Genomic DNA, 18,703 nt, shown 5'->3' on the forward strand with positions numbered 1-18,703 from the left:
TTCTGGAAGAATGGTGAAATATTCCCATAGATACACTTCTAAACCTTGTGGACAGCCTTCCCAGAAGAGTTGAAGCTGTTATAACTGGAAAGGGCGGGCCAACTCAATATTGAACCCTATGGACTAAGCCTGTGATGCCATTACAGTTTATGTGAGTGTAAAGGCAGGTGTCCCAATACTTTTGGCAGTATAGTGTATATCCTCACTATCTAAATAGATACTAGAAAACAGACTATGAGAGCTAGGACCAGTCAGATATTACCTACTGTCCTTTGCAAAGTTTTAGAACAAAGCTCCCCATTTGACAATGCCGCAAAAATCTTGCTTGTTCTTCTCTTAACAAATGGCTCCAAAGTGAACATCAAGGAAAAGAGTGCCCAACATTCATCAGAGGCACCAAGTTATGATTTGCCATTGTCAGATGTTAGCAAAATGCAGGACACACACATTTTCAAGTGTTGCTTCACTCCACAAGATCTCTTCTCTGGATAAATGGCATCATTCAAGTCAATAGGGAAATCGATGAAGAGGCATTGTGTCTGTTAAGCTGTTAAACTTTGCAGAAATGTGCAGCAGTACTATGGAAGTGAGTAAACCTATCTATACTTTAGTTTTTTTTTTTTTCAACCAGTGGATTGAACAAAAATGATCCAATTACAACATCCACACATTCGAGATGGATGACGGAATCCTTCTGCTGTAATATTGTATTCTGACATTGGGGAGACTTCCCCGCCATCAAAATACACTAATCAGTGCTGCAGGCTATAGCCTGCAGTGCTGATTATGCAGAAATTTTCTAACAGGCTGTTCAAAGAGAAGTCGATCATTAGATCAACTTCTCTACAACCGCAGTGCCTATACTTGGATCAAACTTTAGCCGGTCCCTTTTGAGCCAGTCGAATTTCAATCTATGTATGGCCCTCTTAAGCAGATGAAGTGTGTGTGTGTTTAAAGGGGGGCGTGTACAGGGATGGGGTGTTGGTGTAGTTTAGCCAGGAGGAGGTTAGTGAAAGTTTAGCTGAAAGTTGACTTGTCATGACCTGCTACTTGTATAGAATCCAAGATGTATTTGTAGTGCCCACTAGGCCACTAGGTAGTGCTAGTGTAAGGTAAATTTATTTTTGGTTCATGGTAGTGAGTGAGCCTGAATTACTGGTGGGTTCAGTGTGAGGTCAGGCTGGATGACTCAGCAGATTGGGACTCCATCTGGTTCTGGAGTTCCATGGAAGCTTCCAGAAGCCAGTAGGTGGAAAGGGGGAGACCTCAATGTGCATATTCATGGCAGTCTGACCAATCCTAGGCTAAGAGGTCCTGATAGTGTGGTAGACTAGCCTATAAAATTGGAGAGCCATACTAGCAGGAGAGTTGGGTGGAAGATTGTTTGCGTAAAGGTGTTGCTGTGTAGCCTAGGAGGGAGCCCCAGAGGAGGAGGATTCTGCTTCCAGGTGGGAGGCTGGAAGCTGAGGAGAAGCTGAAAGAGGGAGCTCCACTGCCCTGCCGTCCTCCAGGGAAAGACAGCTTGCAAAGTTTGAAGAGGAACCAGCCCAGCTAGAAGGCCTGAAAGCAGTTCTATGCACAGCTGCAGGACAAGAACAGTGTGAGTACCTCTACACCCCTGGGGCCTAGAAGGGAAAGGTCTGCTAGATGTAAGTTCTAGCGAGTCTTCAGTGGACAGTTCATAGCTTCCCCTATTCCTTTGCCCTGGGATCAGATACTGTAGCTAGGTAGGCTGGTATTCTGTGCACCAAGGAGACCAAGAGATAATTCATATTGTCACATTACTAGAAATCCACTCAGTGGGCACCAAGCTCCTAGAAGGGAATTATGTTTTTAAGGACTGTAATGGTTCCAGCTTGGATGCAGTCAAGTTTTTTTACTAAGTGTGATAGAGCTGGAAACATCCTCATTCTGCTATTTCTTCAATCAAATTTGGCATCCCATAACCCCTTTACCCTATTAAAGTTTACTCCTTCAAAAAAATCTAAGTTAATAAACTGTTTACTGACTCTGAAGGTACGAGTGTGCAAGATGCGTGTCACCTGGCTGTGCAGAGCATAGGGGGACCCAAACAAATCCAGCGGCCTTTACAAGGGTAGTGCTGCATATTAAACAGGTTTCTCAGATGTTCCGAGAACATGTATGATTTCTTGGGTTTTAAATCCAATAATTTTTAATTAACATGCCATAGCTCTTTTCTATTTTCCATTCATTCTTCAGAGAGCTGTATTTAAACTGTCAATTTATTGCCCAATTTTGATTTTACATTTGACAAAATTTTGATGATCTGTCAAACTCATAGGTGGTAGATTGCTTAGTTTCCTGGCAATTGTAAATATTATAATATACAAGCAAGAAAAGTTGGATGAAGCAGTCCCAGACTACTCTAAAGTCTAACCAGTTCAAAGAAAAAAAAATAAACGTTAATTTGGCTCATTTAGGTTACATAAACATAACACATTTGTATGTATTCATAGTGGTTGTGAATATAATAATAAGCATCTATGTTGGTTTAACTTGTCTGCCTCTGCAGAATATAATGTTGTCTCTTGTGTTTCCAATATATTTGTTAGAGAAGAACATTGACATAAGTCAAACAATTCAGTTTTATGTATTTATCATTTGCAGAAGATGGTCTAAAGATATTTAAACAAGCAGCCACGGTTGATAGACAGTCACAAAACACTGAAGATGTTCAGCTTCTAACAGAAGGAGCGAAGATGTCCAGAATGCTAACAGAGCAAGTCCAGCAGCTGAAAAATAAGGTAATGCAAATGTTTTTTTCTATTTCAGTTCCATGTAGTTCCAGGACTGTGTTTAGGTCATTTACACTATTTGTGTTACAGGTAGACCTGAACTATATAAGTAATTTTTGCTATGTTTAAAGAAAACACACAAGCTTTATAACATTTTAAAATGCAAAGCTCTGCTTGACAGCAGGCACCAAACGTTGCCTGCCATTGCCTGGAAACCATTGCTCTATGCCAATCTGCCTCTGTGTGCTAGAGTTCTGTGATCTTGGAAATCCAGCCCAGCCCCACCCATCAATCATCTAACTATTCAAAAATAGTACCTAAGTAAGAAGTAATAATGCTCTTATTGGATGTCAGATACCTCTGAAGATTAAAATTGTATGTTTATAAAGGTAATAGAACCTTGTGGGGCCTGCTTTTGGGCAGAGTATTTTTTATTTTCTAGCCCTATTTTCTACCATAATGGGCATGGTATTGACACAGCTCCAGATGATCCACATTGGCTCACAACTGATATGATCCAGAAATATTTAGACAGAATAAAGCACCTGGACCAGATGGCATACACCCACGGGTCCTTAAAGAATTGACCTCTGTCATTTCAAAGCCATTGTTTCTAATTTTTAGGGACTCTTTAATGACTGGCATATTACTACTGGATTGGCATAAAGCCAATGTGGTGCCAATATTTAAAAAGTGACCAAAATCTTTACCAAGTAATTATAGACCTGTTAGTGTAACATCTATAGTTGGGAAGATACTGGAGAGTTTAATAAAAGACCACATAGATGAGTTCTTGCTGAAAAAAAATGTTTTAAGCAACAGACAGCATGGATTCATGAAAGACAGAAGTTGTCAAACAAATCTGATTTCTTTTTATGAGGAGGTGAGCAAAACCTTGGACAGAGGGGTGGCTGTGGACGTGGTATACTTGGATTTTGCAAAAGCATTTGACACAGTTCCCACACATGTCTAGTAAGGTAAAGTCTGCAGGCTTGAACAAATCAGTGTGTAAATGAATAGAAAACTGGCTAATTGTATTCAGAGAGTAGTGGTTAATGATTCATACTCTGAATGGTCTAGGGTTTTTAGTGGTGTACCCCAAGGTTCAGTGTTGAGACCCTTACTCTTTAATACATTTATAAATAATATAGGGTCTGGGAATAAAAATACTGTTTCAGTCTTTGCAGATGACACCAAGCTGTGCAGTGGAATAACATCCTTACAGGATGTCTTCAACTTCCAAGCTGACCTCAATGCACTATTTAATTATGCAACTATGTGGCAAATGAGGTTTAATGTTGATAAATGTAAGGTTGTGCACTTGGGGGCTCAGAATATGCATGCATCATACATACTAGGGGGAGTACGACTGGGGGAATCAGTGGTGGAGAAGGATCTGGGAGTTCTGGAAGATCACAAGCTTAATAGTAGCATGCAATGCTAAGCTGCAGCTTCTAAAGCGAGCAAAATCCTCTCTTGTATTAAAAGAGGTATAGACTCCAGAGAGAGATATCATATTACCCCTGTACAAATCATTAGTAAGACCTCATCTGGAATATGCAGTTCAGTTTTGGGCACAAATTCACAAAAAGAACATTGGGAAACTGGAGAAAGTACAGAGAAGGGCAACCAAACTGATAAGAGGCATGGAGGAGATCAGATATGAGGAAAGATTAGAGGAACTGAATTTATACTCTCTTGAGAAGAGGAGATTAAGAGGGGATATGATCAACATGTATAAATACATTAGTGGTTCATATAGTGAACTCAGTGTAGAGCTATTCACCCTGAGGTCATCACAGAGGACAAGGGGGCACTCTTTACATCTGGAGGAAAAGAGATTTAATCTCCAAATATGGAAAGGTTTCTTCACAGTGAGAGCTGTGAAAATGTGGAATAGACTCCTTCAGGAGTTGGTTCTGGCCAGTTCAGTGGATTGCTTTAAAAAAGGCCTGGATTCTTTCCTAGATACACAGAATATAACTGGATACTAACATTTATAGGTAAAGGTGATCCAGGGAATATCTGTCTGCCTCTCAGGGGATCAGGAAGGAATTTTTCCCCTGCAGGAGCAAATTGGATCATGCTTTGCTGGTTTTTGTGCCTTCCTCTGGATCAACTGTGGGTATAGGATTATAACCATTTTTTTTGTTGAACTGGATGGACTTTTGTCTGTTTTCAGCCAGACTAACTATGTAACTATGTTTTAAAATAAATTTGGAAGAATACTGCTCGCCACTGGAAGCAAAGTCAAGTCAGTAACTAGAAACACGCTGTTTCCAGTTTCTGCTCTCCTCTAACCTCTCTGCTACTATTTTCCCTTCTGCCACCAAGGCTGCCAACTCCTGCTCTTAGTGCAGAAACTTTGCCCTCTCTTTCAGGTGCAGTTTTCAGGGAGAGCCAGACAGATCATGGGCTGTTCCCTCTATTCTATCCCTAAGCCCAGGCCTAGCAAGCTCCTGGGGTATTTATATGGGCTTCAGTAGCAGGAAAATCAGCTTAGTGGTAGGAAGGCTTGGGGACGGTGAGTAGCCCAAAGAGTCAGCACACCTTCTTGGACCCTGTTGTGCCACTTGTGCAGCCCAGGTGGGGGGGCTGCGGTGGGTAAGAAAAAGGAGGGCAGCTGAAGATACTGTAATCCAAATCCAGGACAGTAAGAGTGCTGAATATCATAGCCACAAGGTCTGCCAGGAGATCATCTGATTGTGGTCCACAACTGGGGTAGCAGCTGCTTCTGGCATAAAAAAAAGTATTTCCAGGGAAAGATGGGGCAGTGCTGCCTCATGGCATTGTGGATAATGTACTGCAAGAGAGAACAGGACCAGCAGATAGTGTACAGGGGAATGCCAACATTCATCACTCCCCAGCCACCATACCCCTGCTGACATCTATCCCTCTCCCACCCCGTCACTTCCCTGCTGACACATAACCCCCTAACCACCTTACTCAACATCAGAGACATTCTTTCTCAGATTTCCCCCTCTCCTTTTGACACACGTTCTTATATAGTATGCCATTGTTGACATTTTTTCAGTCTGTCTTTGACTTAGAATTTTTATGTTACTTAACTGGAACAAACATAAGGCAGTAAACCTGCTTAACTGATCTGCATACTTTTTCCAATCCAGTATCTTAAAACATGCCAAAGCAGTAAAATGATAGCCAGATAGTTATCCCTTTCAGCAGGAAAGATCAGAAGTGCCCAATTATGGGAACAGGGTCTCTTTAAAGACCTGGCTATAGTATGTGCCCTGCATCAAAACATGCAGAAATATGCATGCATGTGTTAACATATATAAAAAAATACTTTCAGGAGTTGAAATTGAGAAAGTTATTCCAGTCTTTAAAGTATTATCCTAATATATGTTTATAGGTTGGGCTGTTCAATGGCCACACCTGCATGTCCCACTTAATCATCTTCTCAGGCAGTTCTATTATTAGTAGGTATGGCATGTGTTTTGTGCATGCATGCAAAGTTGTTTGACTAGGTGCTGGATGCCTTTACAAAGCACCATAAAAATTCATAAGCACGTTATTTGATTACAACATGTTTCATGATAAAAAGCACCTAATATTCTAAAATAAATGTGTTTGCTTTTTTCACGTATTTGCAATTAATGTTAGTGTTTAAAAACTTAAGTCCTCATTTCTCTCCAGGTTGAAAGTTTTTCTGATTGTATTTTTGTGAAGTCATTATCTACGAAGGAAGAATTACTGGTAACTCATAGACTGTTTTTGTTCATTTGGTTTGCTGTGCTATTGTAATCTTTTGATTTTCCAAGTAAGATGCATGACTTACATTTAGCTGGCTCTGGGTGCATTTATAAAGTGAACAATGATTACTGAATGTCTCCCTCCCACATCTTTCGCCATAGTAATAAGGAACATTTGTTATCACTGCAGTCACCTGATCATGCAGTCATTGCCCACTTGGATTTCTCATTGTTCTCTGTGAATTTAGGTGTCTGTTTATGAACCAGCAGTAAAAGATCACTGCTCAGTTCTCCGGCATTCTCGGAGAACACAGTTCTCCTGTGAATGCCGTTTATGAAGCATATGTAGATCAGTTCTCCAAACGAAGGGAGAACGTTCTACAAACGCTGGAAAACGGCTGATTTTACTATAATCTGGTGAAATTACAGTAAAAGATCAGTTTACTAAGCAGAGATAAATTATCTCTGCTTAGTTTTCGGTCCCTCCGATTCTCCAGCTCTGGGCTGGAGAATCTGGAGGGAGAACACAGATCTCCAGAGAAGACCTGAACATATTCTCCTGGGTGTCATAAACTGTGAATGACCAGAGAATAGCTGTGATCCTCTGAATCTCAGCTATTCTGTGTGTCATAAACGGACACCTTAGTACTCAATAGCTTTCACCTTTTGCACCTCCTGCATATTATCGGTGTATACAATGTGGTTGGTTATTTGCCCCAGAACCAATTTAAAACCTCACCCAGTCTCAGCATCTTCCATCAGTCCCAGTGGCAATCAGTGCTGGAGCTATCAGCTGTCTAGCACTAAGCCCCAAAGTTGGTCAATTCAGCCACTGTGCCCAGATTATCAATGCGGATGTCCTCTGGGACATTTGCCGGTTATCGACAGTACTTTCCTCATGCTGGAACACCTCAACACATTCAGATAGTTATGTGAGCTATCATTTGGAAATGTAGTGATTGCAAACCTGTACAAATTTTATCCTAATGGTAGCTTCATGATAAGATGATAAGAAGATAAGCAACTTAGCAGAAAAAAAATCCTGCATGCATCACACTGTAAAATCTATGGGGGGAAAAAATCTTCTATAACTTCAAATGCAAAATTTCACCTTGAAACTTACCATCAAATCTCACTTGATGTGATATCTACTTGGTCGAAAGAATATGTCAATTGTATTTTGTGTAGATATATGTGAAAGTTCAAAATATGCAAAAAATTATATTAAAAAAACTACCAAATTAAAGCTCTGTATGTTGCTCCAAATAAACATTTATAGCAAGTTTTCAAATCGCAGGCAGAATCGCGGTGATTCCGCCCGTGATTTGAAAAAACCTAGTGTGAATAGAGCCTTAGGCTACATTCACATTGATTCACTGCAAAAACACAGCAAAAGCACATAGGCGTTTTTACTGCACCTTTGCTGTGCTTTCTGAGCGTTTTTAAAGGACACGTGACTTAAAAACGGCACCAAAAACGCTTCTCAGAGGCATTTTTAAGGCGTTTCTCAGGCTCTTTTCAGGCGTTTTCTATTGATTTTAATGGGAAGAGGCGTTGTGGGGTGTTTTTTTCAATTCACCAAACATGTCCCAAAGATGCTGCAAACAGGAGTTTTTACACCGCACCTTAAGCGCAATGCCGAAGTGTGAAAACATACATAGATGTACATTCACATACACAGGGAAGCGGTGTTCTTGAGCTTTTCAGGCGCTTTTTTTAACGCAAAAATGCTTGAAAAACTCCTCAGTGTGAAAGCAGCCTTAAGGTAGACTACAAAAGTTCAAAGATATTGCCTCCACATCTCCAAAACAATAAAATACTCTTGGACTGAAAGTTAAGACATGTGCATGTTGCTTTGCAAAGTATCATGTTAAGTAAGGGCAGCTCTTTACTTTGAATGTACAAAGAATCATGCACGCAGCGTTTTCAGCAGCACTCAGCAATGTAAGGCAGTGTGTTGCAGAGCATTGCGCTTTGCTGCATTGCAGGTGCACTGGGAAGGTACATTGGAGTGCCATTTTTAATATGAATGGCACATCACACCAACACATATAGCACGCGCTACTACAGTGCACTGGTGTACAGGACCTGAAGGGAGAAAAAAGATCTCAAAATTAAGATGTCTGCTTTGTCCTTTTATAATCAGGATCAAGAACTCCAGATCTGTGTTTACAGCAGCAAATTATTTATTTAATTGATGAAAGAGAAAGATGTAGTCGAGTATACAATTTGTAATTTATTAATTTTATTCAGTGGCATAAAGTAACCTTTCAGGCTAGAAGTATAGAACTATTGTGTTTTGTTTTTTTTTTTTTTTGGAGATGCATGCCTGTCATCCTTACCAGTTTCTGAGGCAGCTTCACACTTAGGATTTACAGTAAATTGTTCATATGAGCCACACATCACTGCAAACCCCAGGTAAGAAAGTGTATGGAATCCCCAGCCCCATGATTAAGCTTCAGTGGCAGAGTGAAATGTGTTGGGGTGTAGCCAGGCTGGAGCCCAGGCTGAGGTTCTTACACTGTCTTACCTGGGGTTTGCAGATATGTTGGCTCATATGAACATTTTCTTCCCTGTACATTGTTGTCTGGAGCTGGGGCGAGCTCCGTTCTAACCTGCACTCACAGTGGTTGGCTTTATTGATTGGGATGCTTACAGTCTGAGTAGCATCCACAATTTCAGTTTGGAGTCACAGTAAGTAGTGCATAACTGCAACACACATAATATGTTTCTTGAATTGTGATTACACGGGCAACTTTTATTCTTGCACACTGAAATCTTTTCCTGAGATAAAAATCGCTACTACAGTAGATCATTGGGTGAGTGTTATTGTCAAAATCCAAGATGTATTAATAGATTAGGATTTTTTTCTAATTTTAAGACATGTTTTTCTCAGTTTGTGCGCAAGTTACAAATGTTGGAACAATAAGGGCTCAATTACACTGTGTGCGATGACCTGCAACTCTCCACACTGAACAAATGCAGGTTACTGCTAGGGCAGAAAAAAATTGTCTTCTGTGTGCCACATTCACAGCACAGTGCTGATGCAATGTGTGGCGTGTTGCAGTGCAATCACTGTACAGCAGCGCAGTGCAGCACTCTGCTCTGCTGTGCAGTTACATGAATAAAACGTCACTATGACACTTCAAATAAAGTTGAAAAACAGAGATAAAACAGGTAGCACAATGCACAATATGCATCACACAGTTTCCTGCCAGAGCTGACACTTTGCTAGCCTGCACAACACTACGTTTCACAGTGCAGGTTAGTGTAAACCTAGCCTAAGTGAGGGAGGTCTCAACAGAAGAATTATTTAAAATTTGACCGAGACACCAATATTTCCCTACTATAAAGTTTTATTTAAAGTTGGGCTATAAATGCAGCCTAATGAAATAACTAAACTCAATAAAAAAGTGTTACTGTATCAATATAGTTTACTAATCTTTAGATGTAGTTTCAGCATAAGATTTAAAGCAATATATAACAATTTTGGTTTTGAGTTAGATACACTTTAATCTTACAGGAGTAAACAGAAAAGAATCTCCTATTTCGTGAGTAAGTTTTATTTGACTTCTGTTTACATGTATGGAAAAGAAGAAAGGAGGCTACACATTATAGTTTCTGCTACTTGATTATGCAGCTTTTGGTAGTTCGTACAATGAACCTCTTGTATAAAATGTCACATAAAATGTAATGTGATGCCAAAAAAAAAGACCTACAAGGTTTTGGTAGCCTGATTGTGCGATTGTGTGGATAGATAAAGATGATACACAGTTGAGGGTATACACTGATGTTATAAAATGAAAGTGTATGTTGTGACCATAGATTTCCTTTAACCCTGTTAGCAGTTATGTATTTAGACACATTCCCTATGACATAATCCACTCTCTTTTTGACTAAGTATAATTATTGTTTCTTATTATATTGCATATTATTGGGTTTGGAGTCATAAAGGCCATTGTATACTAGAACAAAGATACATTCCTAAATAGGATGGTTACCTGATAATTTTGTTGCTTACTAAAGCAGAACTCCAGTATGCAGCAATCCACATTTTTATACTTTACCCTGACATGTTGTGCAGCTTTCTGCCCCTATTTAACAATTTCTGAGGTTTTCTACCATAAAACTGGAGCCCAAAAATGAGTTACATGAACACCCATGCTTCATTTTTCATCCCGGTGTGCACTTGCTGCAAGTAGTAAGGTGAAAAATGCACATTGTTGCAGTAATGCCAACTGCAACAGTGATTAAGCTTTTGAAGATGTTATGCCTGTCTAAGCTAATATATAAAGCAGAGTTGGATCACACTGCACAGCATAAGATCCTAGTCTAAGCCACCCTTTTCATATTCCCTTCTGATTATGTACAGTTGTGTTCAAAATAATAGCAGTCAGACATTACTAACCTGATCAATCACTGTTTTTGGTAGAAATGATATTTCTACATGGCAAATAATTTACTAGCAGGTGTAATAGAGTAATAGAAATCTAACAGACCCAACAGTCATTACATGCATGCTGCTGATTCTGTGTAATTGAATCATTAATTGAAAGGGGCATGTTCAAAACAATAGCAGTGTGGAGTTCTATTAGTGAGGTCATTCATTCTTTGAAAACCAGGTGGCAATTATTGCGCTTATTTAAGGAAGGAAGGCAGGAAATGTTGTACATGCTGGTTACAGTGCATTTCTCTCTGAAATTCTGAAGAAAATGGGTCGTTCCAGACATTGTTCAGAAGAACAGCGTACCTTGATTAAAAAGTTTATTGGAGAGGGGAAAACATATAAAGAAGTGCAGAAAATGATAGGCTGCTCAGCTAAAATGATCGCAAATGCTTTAAAATGGCAACCAAAACCTGAAAGACATGGAAGAAAGTGAAAAACTACCATTCAAATGGATAGAAGAATAGCCAAAATGGCAAGGACTCAGCAAACAATCAGCTCCAGGAAGATCAAAGAAGGTCTAAAGTTACCTGTGAGTACTGTTACAATTAGAAGATGCCTATCTGAAGCCAAGTTATCTGCAAGAAGCCCCCGCAAAGTCCCACTGTTGAAAAAAAGACATGTGCTGAAGAGGTTACAATTTGCCAAAGAGCACATTGACTGACCTAAAGAGAAATGGCGCAACATTTTGTGGACTGATTGTTCTTTTTGGGTCTAGTGGCCGGAGACAGTTTGTCAGACGACCCCCAAACACTGAATTCAAGCCACAGTACACTGTGAAGACAGTGAAGCATGGTTGCACAAGCATCATGATATGGGGATGTTTCTCATACTATGGTGTTGGGCCTATTTATCGCATACCAGAGATCATGGATCAGTTTGAATATATCAGAATACTTGAAGAGGTCATGATGTCTTATGCCGAAGAGGAAATGCCCTTGAAATGGGTGTTCCAACAAGACAACGACCCCAAACACACCAGTAAACGTGCAACATCTTGGTTCCAGACCAACAAGATTGACGTTATGGAGTGGCCATCCCAATCTCCGGATCTTAATCCAATAGAAAACTTGTGGGGTGACATCCAAAATGCAGTTTCTGAGGCAAAACCAAGAAATAGAGAACTGTGGAATGTAGTCCAATCATCCTGGGCTGGAATACCTGTTCACAGGTGCCAGAAGTTGGTTGACTCCATGCAACACAGATGTACAGCAGTTCTCAGAAACAGTGCTTATGCAACTAAATATTAATTAAGTGATTCAAAGGAAAGCAAAATCTTCAAACATTTTTCAGTTTATATAGTGAATGTTTGAGTTTGTAAAGAAGAATACAAACACTGCTATTTTTTTGAACAGTCTAATATTCACTTTTCTTCAATTTTTTTAGAGGAACAACACAAATTATATATATTTTTCTTCATGTTTTGATTTGGAAAAGAATGTGTAGTGTTCCCAATGCATTTGTGTGTATGGAAATAAAAGCTAATAGAAGGATTTTGAGCTTTATTCACTTTTTGTCAACACACTGCTATTATTTTGAACACAACTGTATAAGTGAACAATATGGCACACATTATCAACTACGCAAAACAAAAATTAAAATAGAAAGAATGATGGCAAGTTAAATGTACTCACTGAGAAAGAATGCTGAATTTACAGGAAGAGAGCAACACAACAACATAGGGATGTAGTCCTCTCTGCAGATAACTTTTTCTCATCCAGTTGAAACAATATGTTGTTACATGTGTTTACACTCCAGAGTATGCTGTACAGACACTACTCTGAAAAAAAAAAAACAGTGTATGGCTAGCTTTAAGTTGTCTCCACTCGAAATGGAGAAGCAACAGAGACACTTTTGGGACACAGCATTGTCAAACTGTAGAAAGGGAAACTATACCTCCCCCCACTGACGCCAACGATGGGGCACTATTCCTCCCCCCACTGACGCCAATGATGGGGCACTATTCCTCCCACTCATACCAATGATGGGGCACTATTCCTCCCACTCATACCAATGATGGGGCACTATTCCTCCCACTCATACCAATGATGGGGCACTATTCCTCCCACTCATACCAATGATGGGGCACTATTCCTCCCACTCATACCAATGATGGGGCACTATTCCTTCCACTGACACCAATGATGGGGCACTATTCCTCCCACTCATACCAATGATGGGGCACTATTCCTTCCACTGACACCAATGATGGGGCACTATTTCTCCCACTGATACTAATGATGGGGCACTATTCCTCCCACTGACACCAATGATGGGGCACTATTCCTCCCACTGACACCAATGATGGGGCACTATTGCTCCCACTGACACCAATGATGGGGCACTATTCCTCCCACTGACACCAATGATGGGGCACTATTCCTCCCACTGATACCAATGATGGGGCACTATTCCTCCCACTGATACCAATGATGGGGCACTATTCCTCCCACTCATACCAATGATGGGGCACTATTCCTCCCACTGATACTAATGATGGGGCACTATTCCTCCCACTGACACCAATGATGGGGCACTATTCCTCCCACTGATACCAATGATGGGGTACTATTTCTCCCACTCATACCAATGATGGGGCACTATTCCTCCCACTGATACCAATGATGGGGCACTATTCCCCCCACTGATACCAATGATGGGGCACTATTCCCCCCACTGACACCAATGATGGGACACTATTCCTCCCACTGACACCAATGATGGGACACTATTCCTCCCACTGACACCAATGATGGGACACTATTCCTCCCACTGACGCCAATGATGGGACACTATTCCTCCCACTGACGCCAATGATGGGGCACTATTCCTCCCACTGACGCCAATGATGAGGCACTATTCCTCCCACTGACGCCAATGATTGGGCACTATTCCTCCCACTGACGCCAATGATGGAGCACTATTCCTCCCACTGACACCAATGATGGGGCACTATTCCTCCCACTGACACCAATGATGGGGCACTATTCCTCCCACTGACGCCAATGATGGAGCACTATTCCTCCCACTGACACCAATGATGGAGCACTATTCCTCCCACTGACACCAATGATGGGGCACTATTCCTCCCACTGACACCAATGATGGGGCACTATTCCTCCCACTGACACCAATGATGGGGCACTATTCCTCCCACTGACACCAATGATGGGACACTATTCCTCCCACTGACACCAATGATGGGGCACTATTCCTCCCACTGATACCAACGATGGGACACTATTCATCCCACTGACATCAGTGATGGGGCGCTAGTCCTCCCACTGCAAAATTACAGTTATGAAGTAGCAACGAAAATAATTTTATGGTTGGGGGTCACCACAACATGAGGAACTGTATTAAGGGGTCGCGGCATTAGAAAGGTTGAGAACCACTGAGTTAAAGGAACATTGCTTTCTTTTTCGTTTGGGATAGTTTTACATAATTGCATAAAATCTAACCATTGTAAGCATCTCTGTCAGTGTTAAATGGTTTGTCTCAACCTTCTAACTTCCAATTTTGAATAACAGCTCGTCTGTTGATAAAAAAACATATTTATTGGCAGTATTAACAGTGAAAAAACAACTAATCTAGTCACCCCATTTATGAATTGGAAGCTGCAATATAATACAATTTTGTTTTGGGGTTTAATACCACTTTAAAAATGTAATACGTATCCTTTATGTTTGTGTTTGTCTTTGCTTTCCTTTGTAATTTGTTTTAATCTCTAATTCCTTAGTGATCCATGGAATTTCTTTTCCCAGAACACTATACTATTATATACTGTTTTAGACCGCTGAGTTGTGTTTGTACTGTTATTTGTGGACAGAAAATTCTACAGTGTGTCCTTGCATGTTTCCAAGATTTCGTCTGTGGAAAAACCTAAACTTATTCTTCCAGACTATTTTTCTATTGGCAGTTATGTGTGTTTAAATGTTTCCATTTATACAGTAAAATATAGGTATATTTATAATGTGTTTAAAAAGATCAAATACTCATGTTTACTGTAAAGTATATTTGCTGACGTTTTGTTCTAGCTTTGTAAAGGATGAAGGAAGCCTTTTAAAATGGCTATTGAACTGCTCTAGGTATTGTGTACAAATTGCAATCAAATGTAAAACTGAACTCTATAGAAATATTTTTCAAAATTACCTTTTAAATCCAATTTTGTGTTTAGTAACAAATCATTAGATTTTTTTTTAAAACCGTGAGTGTAAGTACCCAAATCTCTCGTTATGTTAGGTTTCTGTAAACTCCTCTACCTTCTGTTCCCAGTACCCTGTTCAGCACTGTAATTATTGTGTACATTGTGGTGTGTTCAGTCCGGCTGTAATTAGTTTGTTCCTTGCTGTCCAGTTAAGCTAGCCATACATGTTTATATTTCTTCATCCATGCTAAACTGCGTGAATGAAAGAAGCTCCACTGACGGCTTTTGCATTCTGACAGTTGGCACTTGTGGCAGTCAGAAAACCTGAACAGTGACAGCATCTAACTGGCAATTTACCACCAGTGTCTTTTTACAAGTGACAATAAAAAAATTACTTTTGTCTTGCTTCACTGTTGCTTTTCACTATTTGTTACTGTACTGCTGTGCTCACTTGTTTTATTGTGTGACTTTTCTTGCTTTACTTAATAAACACTGCCTTCATTCAGTATGTGATTCTGTTTAGTGCAGATATAATCTTAATTTTGCAGCTTACCAGTCCTTTAATGAGGTGGCTACATTCATTACCCAATTTCACGCTCTTTACTTTATTTTCACCTGATGATTTTACAGTTAACATATTTCCTGTCCTAGAATGGCAACACTAAGGTTGGCCATTGACTAAGTGATTTTCATTTCTGCAATAGACAGTGTTTACAGGGGAATCCCTCCCGCGGAGCCATTGTGTTCTCCCAGTGGAGGATGGGGGGGAGCCGATAGCAGTAACAGCCTCTAGCAATAATTGCATGTAAAATCTGGTAGGCTGGTTGTACCCAAGTTGATTGATCAATCAACTTGGGTACATTTAGCCTGCCCATACATGGTTCGAATCTTTTCTGATTCCTGCTCAATTCAAACTGTCTATGGCCGGCTTTACTCTTTGTACTGTACTGCATCTATGCAGGGCCAATGTGGACATCCTAAGACAGAAAATCTGTTAGGAGTATAAAACCACCCTTTCCTCATCTCCATAGCAAATTGGGACGTGTTCTGTAGTGTACAAGGGCTGATAAAACACTTTAAGATTTTAGTACAGCAGAGGCATTGTCTTGTCAGCACACTACTGGAAGTTTCAAGCTCACTTGAAGGAAGGTCAACATGTATTTTTTTGTTTGCTACTGATACCATTTTTATTTTATCCATTTTATCTGTAGGTTTTTCAGAATTTGAGATCCTGCTTAGAGAGTTTGGAATTGAATTACTTGTCATCAAAGGATAAGCATCGCAGCTTGCAACTACAAACATACAGAACGGGATGCCAGACAGTGGGCGAGTTTGATATAGAAAGGTACAGGCAACACTTAATTTGTGTATAAATGTTGCTTGACAGTACATTATGTACCTTCATTAGGGCAACTCTGCATTGACACGCAATTAATTAAACTTACACAGGCTGTATAGCAGGCACCTGCTCTGACCTTTACCACATTCCCCTTTTGCTCTGATTTTCTTCTAGAGCCCTGTCAAAACCCCAATACATATTCCCATATGCCTTTCACAAAACTCATGCAAACGTAGCCAACTGCTAGGCCCAAACACCATCACGTGAGTAGGGGCCCTTTCAGAAAATCAGTATTTGCTTTGAAATTTGGGGTACAACAGTGGTAGATTATGGCAGCAGGGGACAGCTTTATAATGTGTGTACTATAAAGCTTACTTCTGAGAATTGGCATGGCTGTTTTTGGAATCTTTGTAAGTGTAGTAAATTTGTGGCACCAGAAATTGTATGAGCCAAATTTCATCACTTGTGCACTGAATTTTTTGGCACACATTTATCAGGTGAAAGATTTATCAAACCTAAAATCAGATTTATCATGGCCAAAAATATGCAAATAAGAAAGTTTCTTTACTAATGCATAACCTCAACCTAACACCTTCAACCTGACCTGACTCATTCTATCCAACTGTTAATTTACTTTTTCCCTCAATGTGTTAAAAAAAAGTTCAAAAAGCACTACTTTTCCATGATCCAGCTCTGTATTTTGGGTCCTGCCCTGATCCTGGTTGCCACCCCATTTGTAGGTTGAATAATACTCAGTTTCATTCAACTACCTTCTGTGTGTCCAGGGAGTTAGTGACACACACCTTGGAAAAAGGTGTACAGTATTTTGGTTTTAGTCATGAACACAAAGATAGTAAAAAACTAAATATATAACATCATTTGTGGGTCATTACCTAGAGTAGCAAGGTTTGATGGAGTAGTACCAAGTTTCGAAACGAACAAATTGTTACAACTCTTTCCTTATTTTGTTTCCCTCGTATGATCACCCCTTGACATGTGTGTCTAAATATATCAAGAGAACTGTAGGCTTTTGCATTCTGACAGTTGGCACTTGTATGATGGATGTATGAGGATGATGCAAGGAGTCAGAAGGCTATTTAAATGTCAGGAAACATGATACCATTTCTATATTCACTCTTTATTGCCCCATAGGTTAAAATATATTTTGAAATTTAAGCAGATCCTATTTGCTTTTAAGAGATTTCTAGAAACAATTTTTACTATAATAAGTACAGAAGGGGCGGAGCTTGTAGAAAAGGACTCATGATTCAGGTGTGCCTAGGGCAGTACGATATTAAAACATAGCCCTGCCTATGTTCCCCAAGTACATAGCCATTGTTACCAGTACTACAGTTGTGTTCAAAATAATAGCAGTCAGACATCACCAGCCTGATCAATCACTGTTTTTGGTAGAAATGATATTTCTACATGGCAAATAATTTACTAGCAGGTGTAGTAGAGTAATAGAAATCCAACAGACCCAACAGTCATCACATGCATGCTGCTGATTCTGTGTAATTGAATCACTAATAGAAAGGGGCATGTTCAAAATAATAGCAGTGTGGAGTTCTATTAGTGAGGTCATTCATTCTTTGAAAACCAGGTGGCAATTATTGCCGTTATTTAAGGAAGGAAGGCAGCACATGTTGTACATGCTGGTTACAGTGCATTTCTCTCTGAAATTCTGAGGAAAATGGGTCGTCCCAGACATTGTTCAGAAGAACAGCGTATCTTGATTAAAAAGTTGGTTGGATAGGGGAAAACATATAAAGAAGTGTAGAAAATGATAGGCTACTCAGCTGAAATGATCGCAAATGCTTTAAAATGGCAACCAAAACCTGAAAGACGTGGAAGAAAGCGAAAAACTACCATTCGAATGGATAGAAGAATAGCCAAAATGGCAAGGACTCAGCCAACAATCAGCTCCAGGAAGATTAATAAAGGTCTAAAGTTACCTCTGAGTACTGTTACAATTAGAAGACACGTATGTGAAGCCAAGCTATCTGCAAGAAGCCCCCGCAAAGTCCCACTGTTGAAACCAAGACATGTGCTGAAGAGGTTACAATTTGCCAAAGAGCACATTGACTGGCCTAAAGAGAAATGGCGCAACATTTTGTGGACTGATGAAAGTAAGATTGTTCTTTTTGGGTCTAGTGGCTGGAAACAGTTTGTGAGATGACCCCCAATCACTGAATTAAAGCCACAGTACACTGTGAAGACAGTGAAGCATGGTTGCGCAAGCATCATGATATGGGGATGTTTCTCATACTACGGTGTTGGGCCTATTTATCGCATACCAGGGAT

The 18,703-nt window shown here is 40.0% G+C and overlaps 2 protein-coding genes across 3 annotated transcripts in view; one reads left to right on the forward strand and one right to left on the reverse strand.

Annotated features, from left to right (window-relative positions):
• The window catches only part of GPSM2 (G protein signaling modulator 2), a 163,663-nt gene that overhangs the window by 125,337 nt on the left and 19,623 nt on the right, over positions 1–18,703 (reverse strand). The gene's annotated exons all lie outside the window — the stretch shown is intronic.
• AKNAD1 (AKNA domain containing 1) overlaps positions 1–18,703 on the forward strand; it is a 156,817-nt gene that overhangs the window by 4,955 nt on the left and 133,159 nt on the right. Inside the window, 3 exon segments of the mRNA XM_089688694.1 lie at positions 2,629–2,765; positions 6,414–6,473; positions 16,272–16,405. Of these exon segments, the coding sequence (XP_089544820.1) occupies positions 2,629–2,765; positions 6,414–6,473; positions 16,272–16,405 (331 nt within the window).

The sequence above is a fragment of the Staurois parvus genome, unplaced genomic scaffold (assembly GCF_062004578.1).
Source record: "Staurois parvus isolate SC_StPar_1 unplaced genomic scaffold, SC_StPar_1.0 ptg000450l, whole genome shotgun sequence".
NCBI classification, from domain to species: domain Eukaryota; kingdom Metazoa; phylum Chordata; class Amphibia; order Anura; family Ranidae; genus Staurois; species Staurois parvus.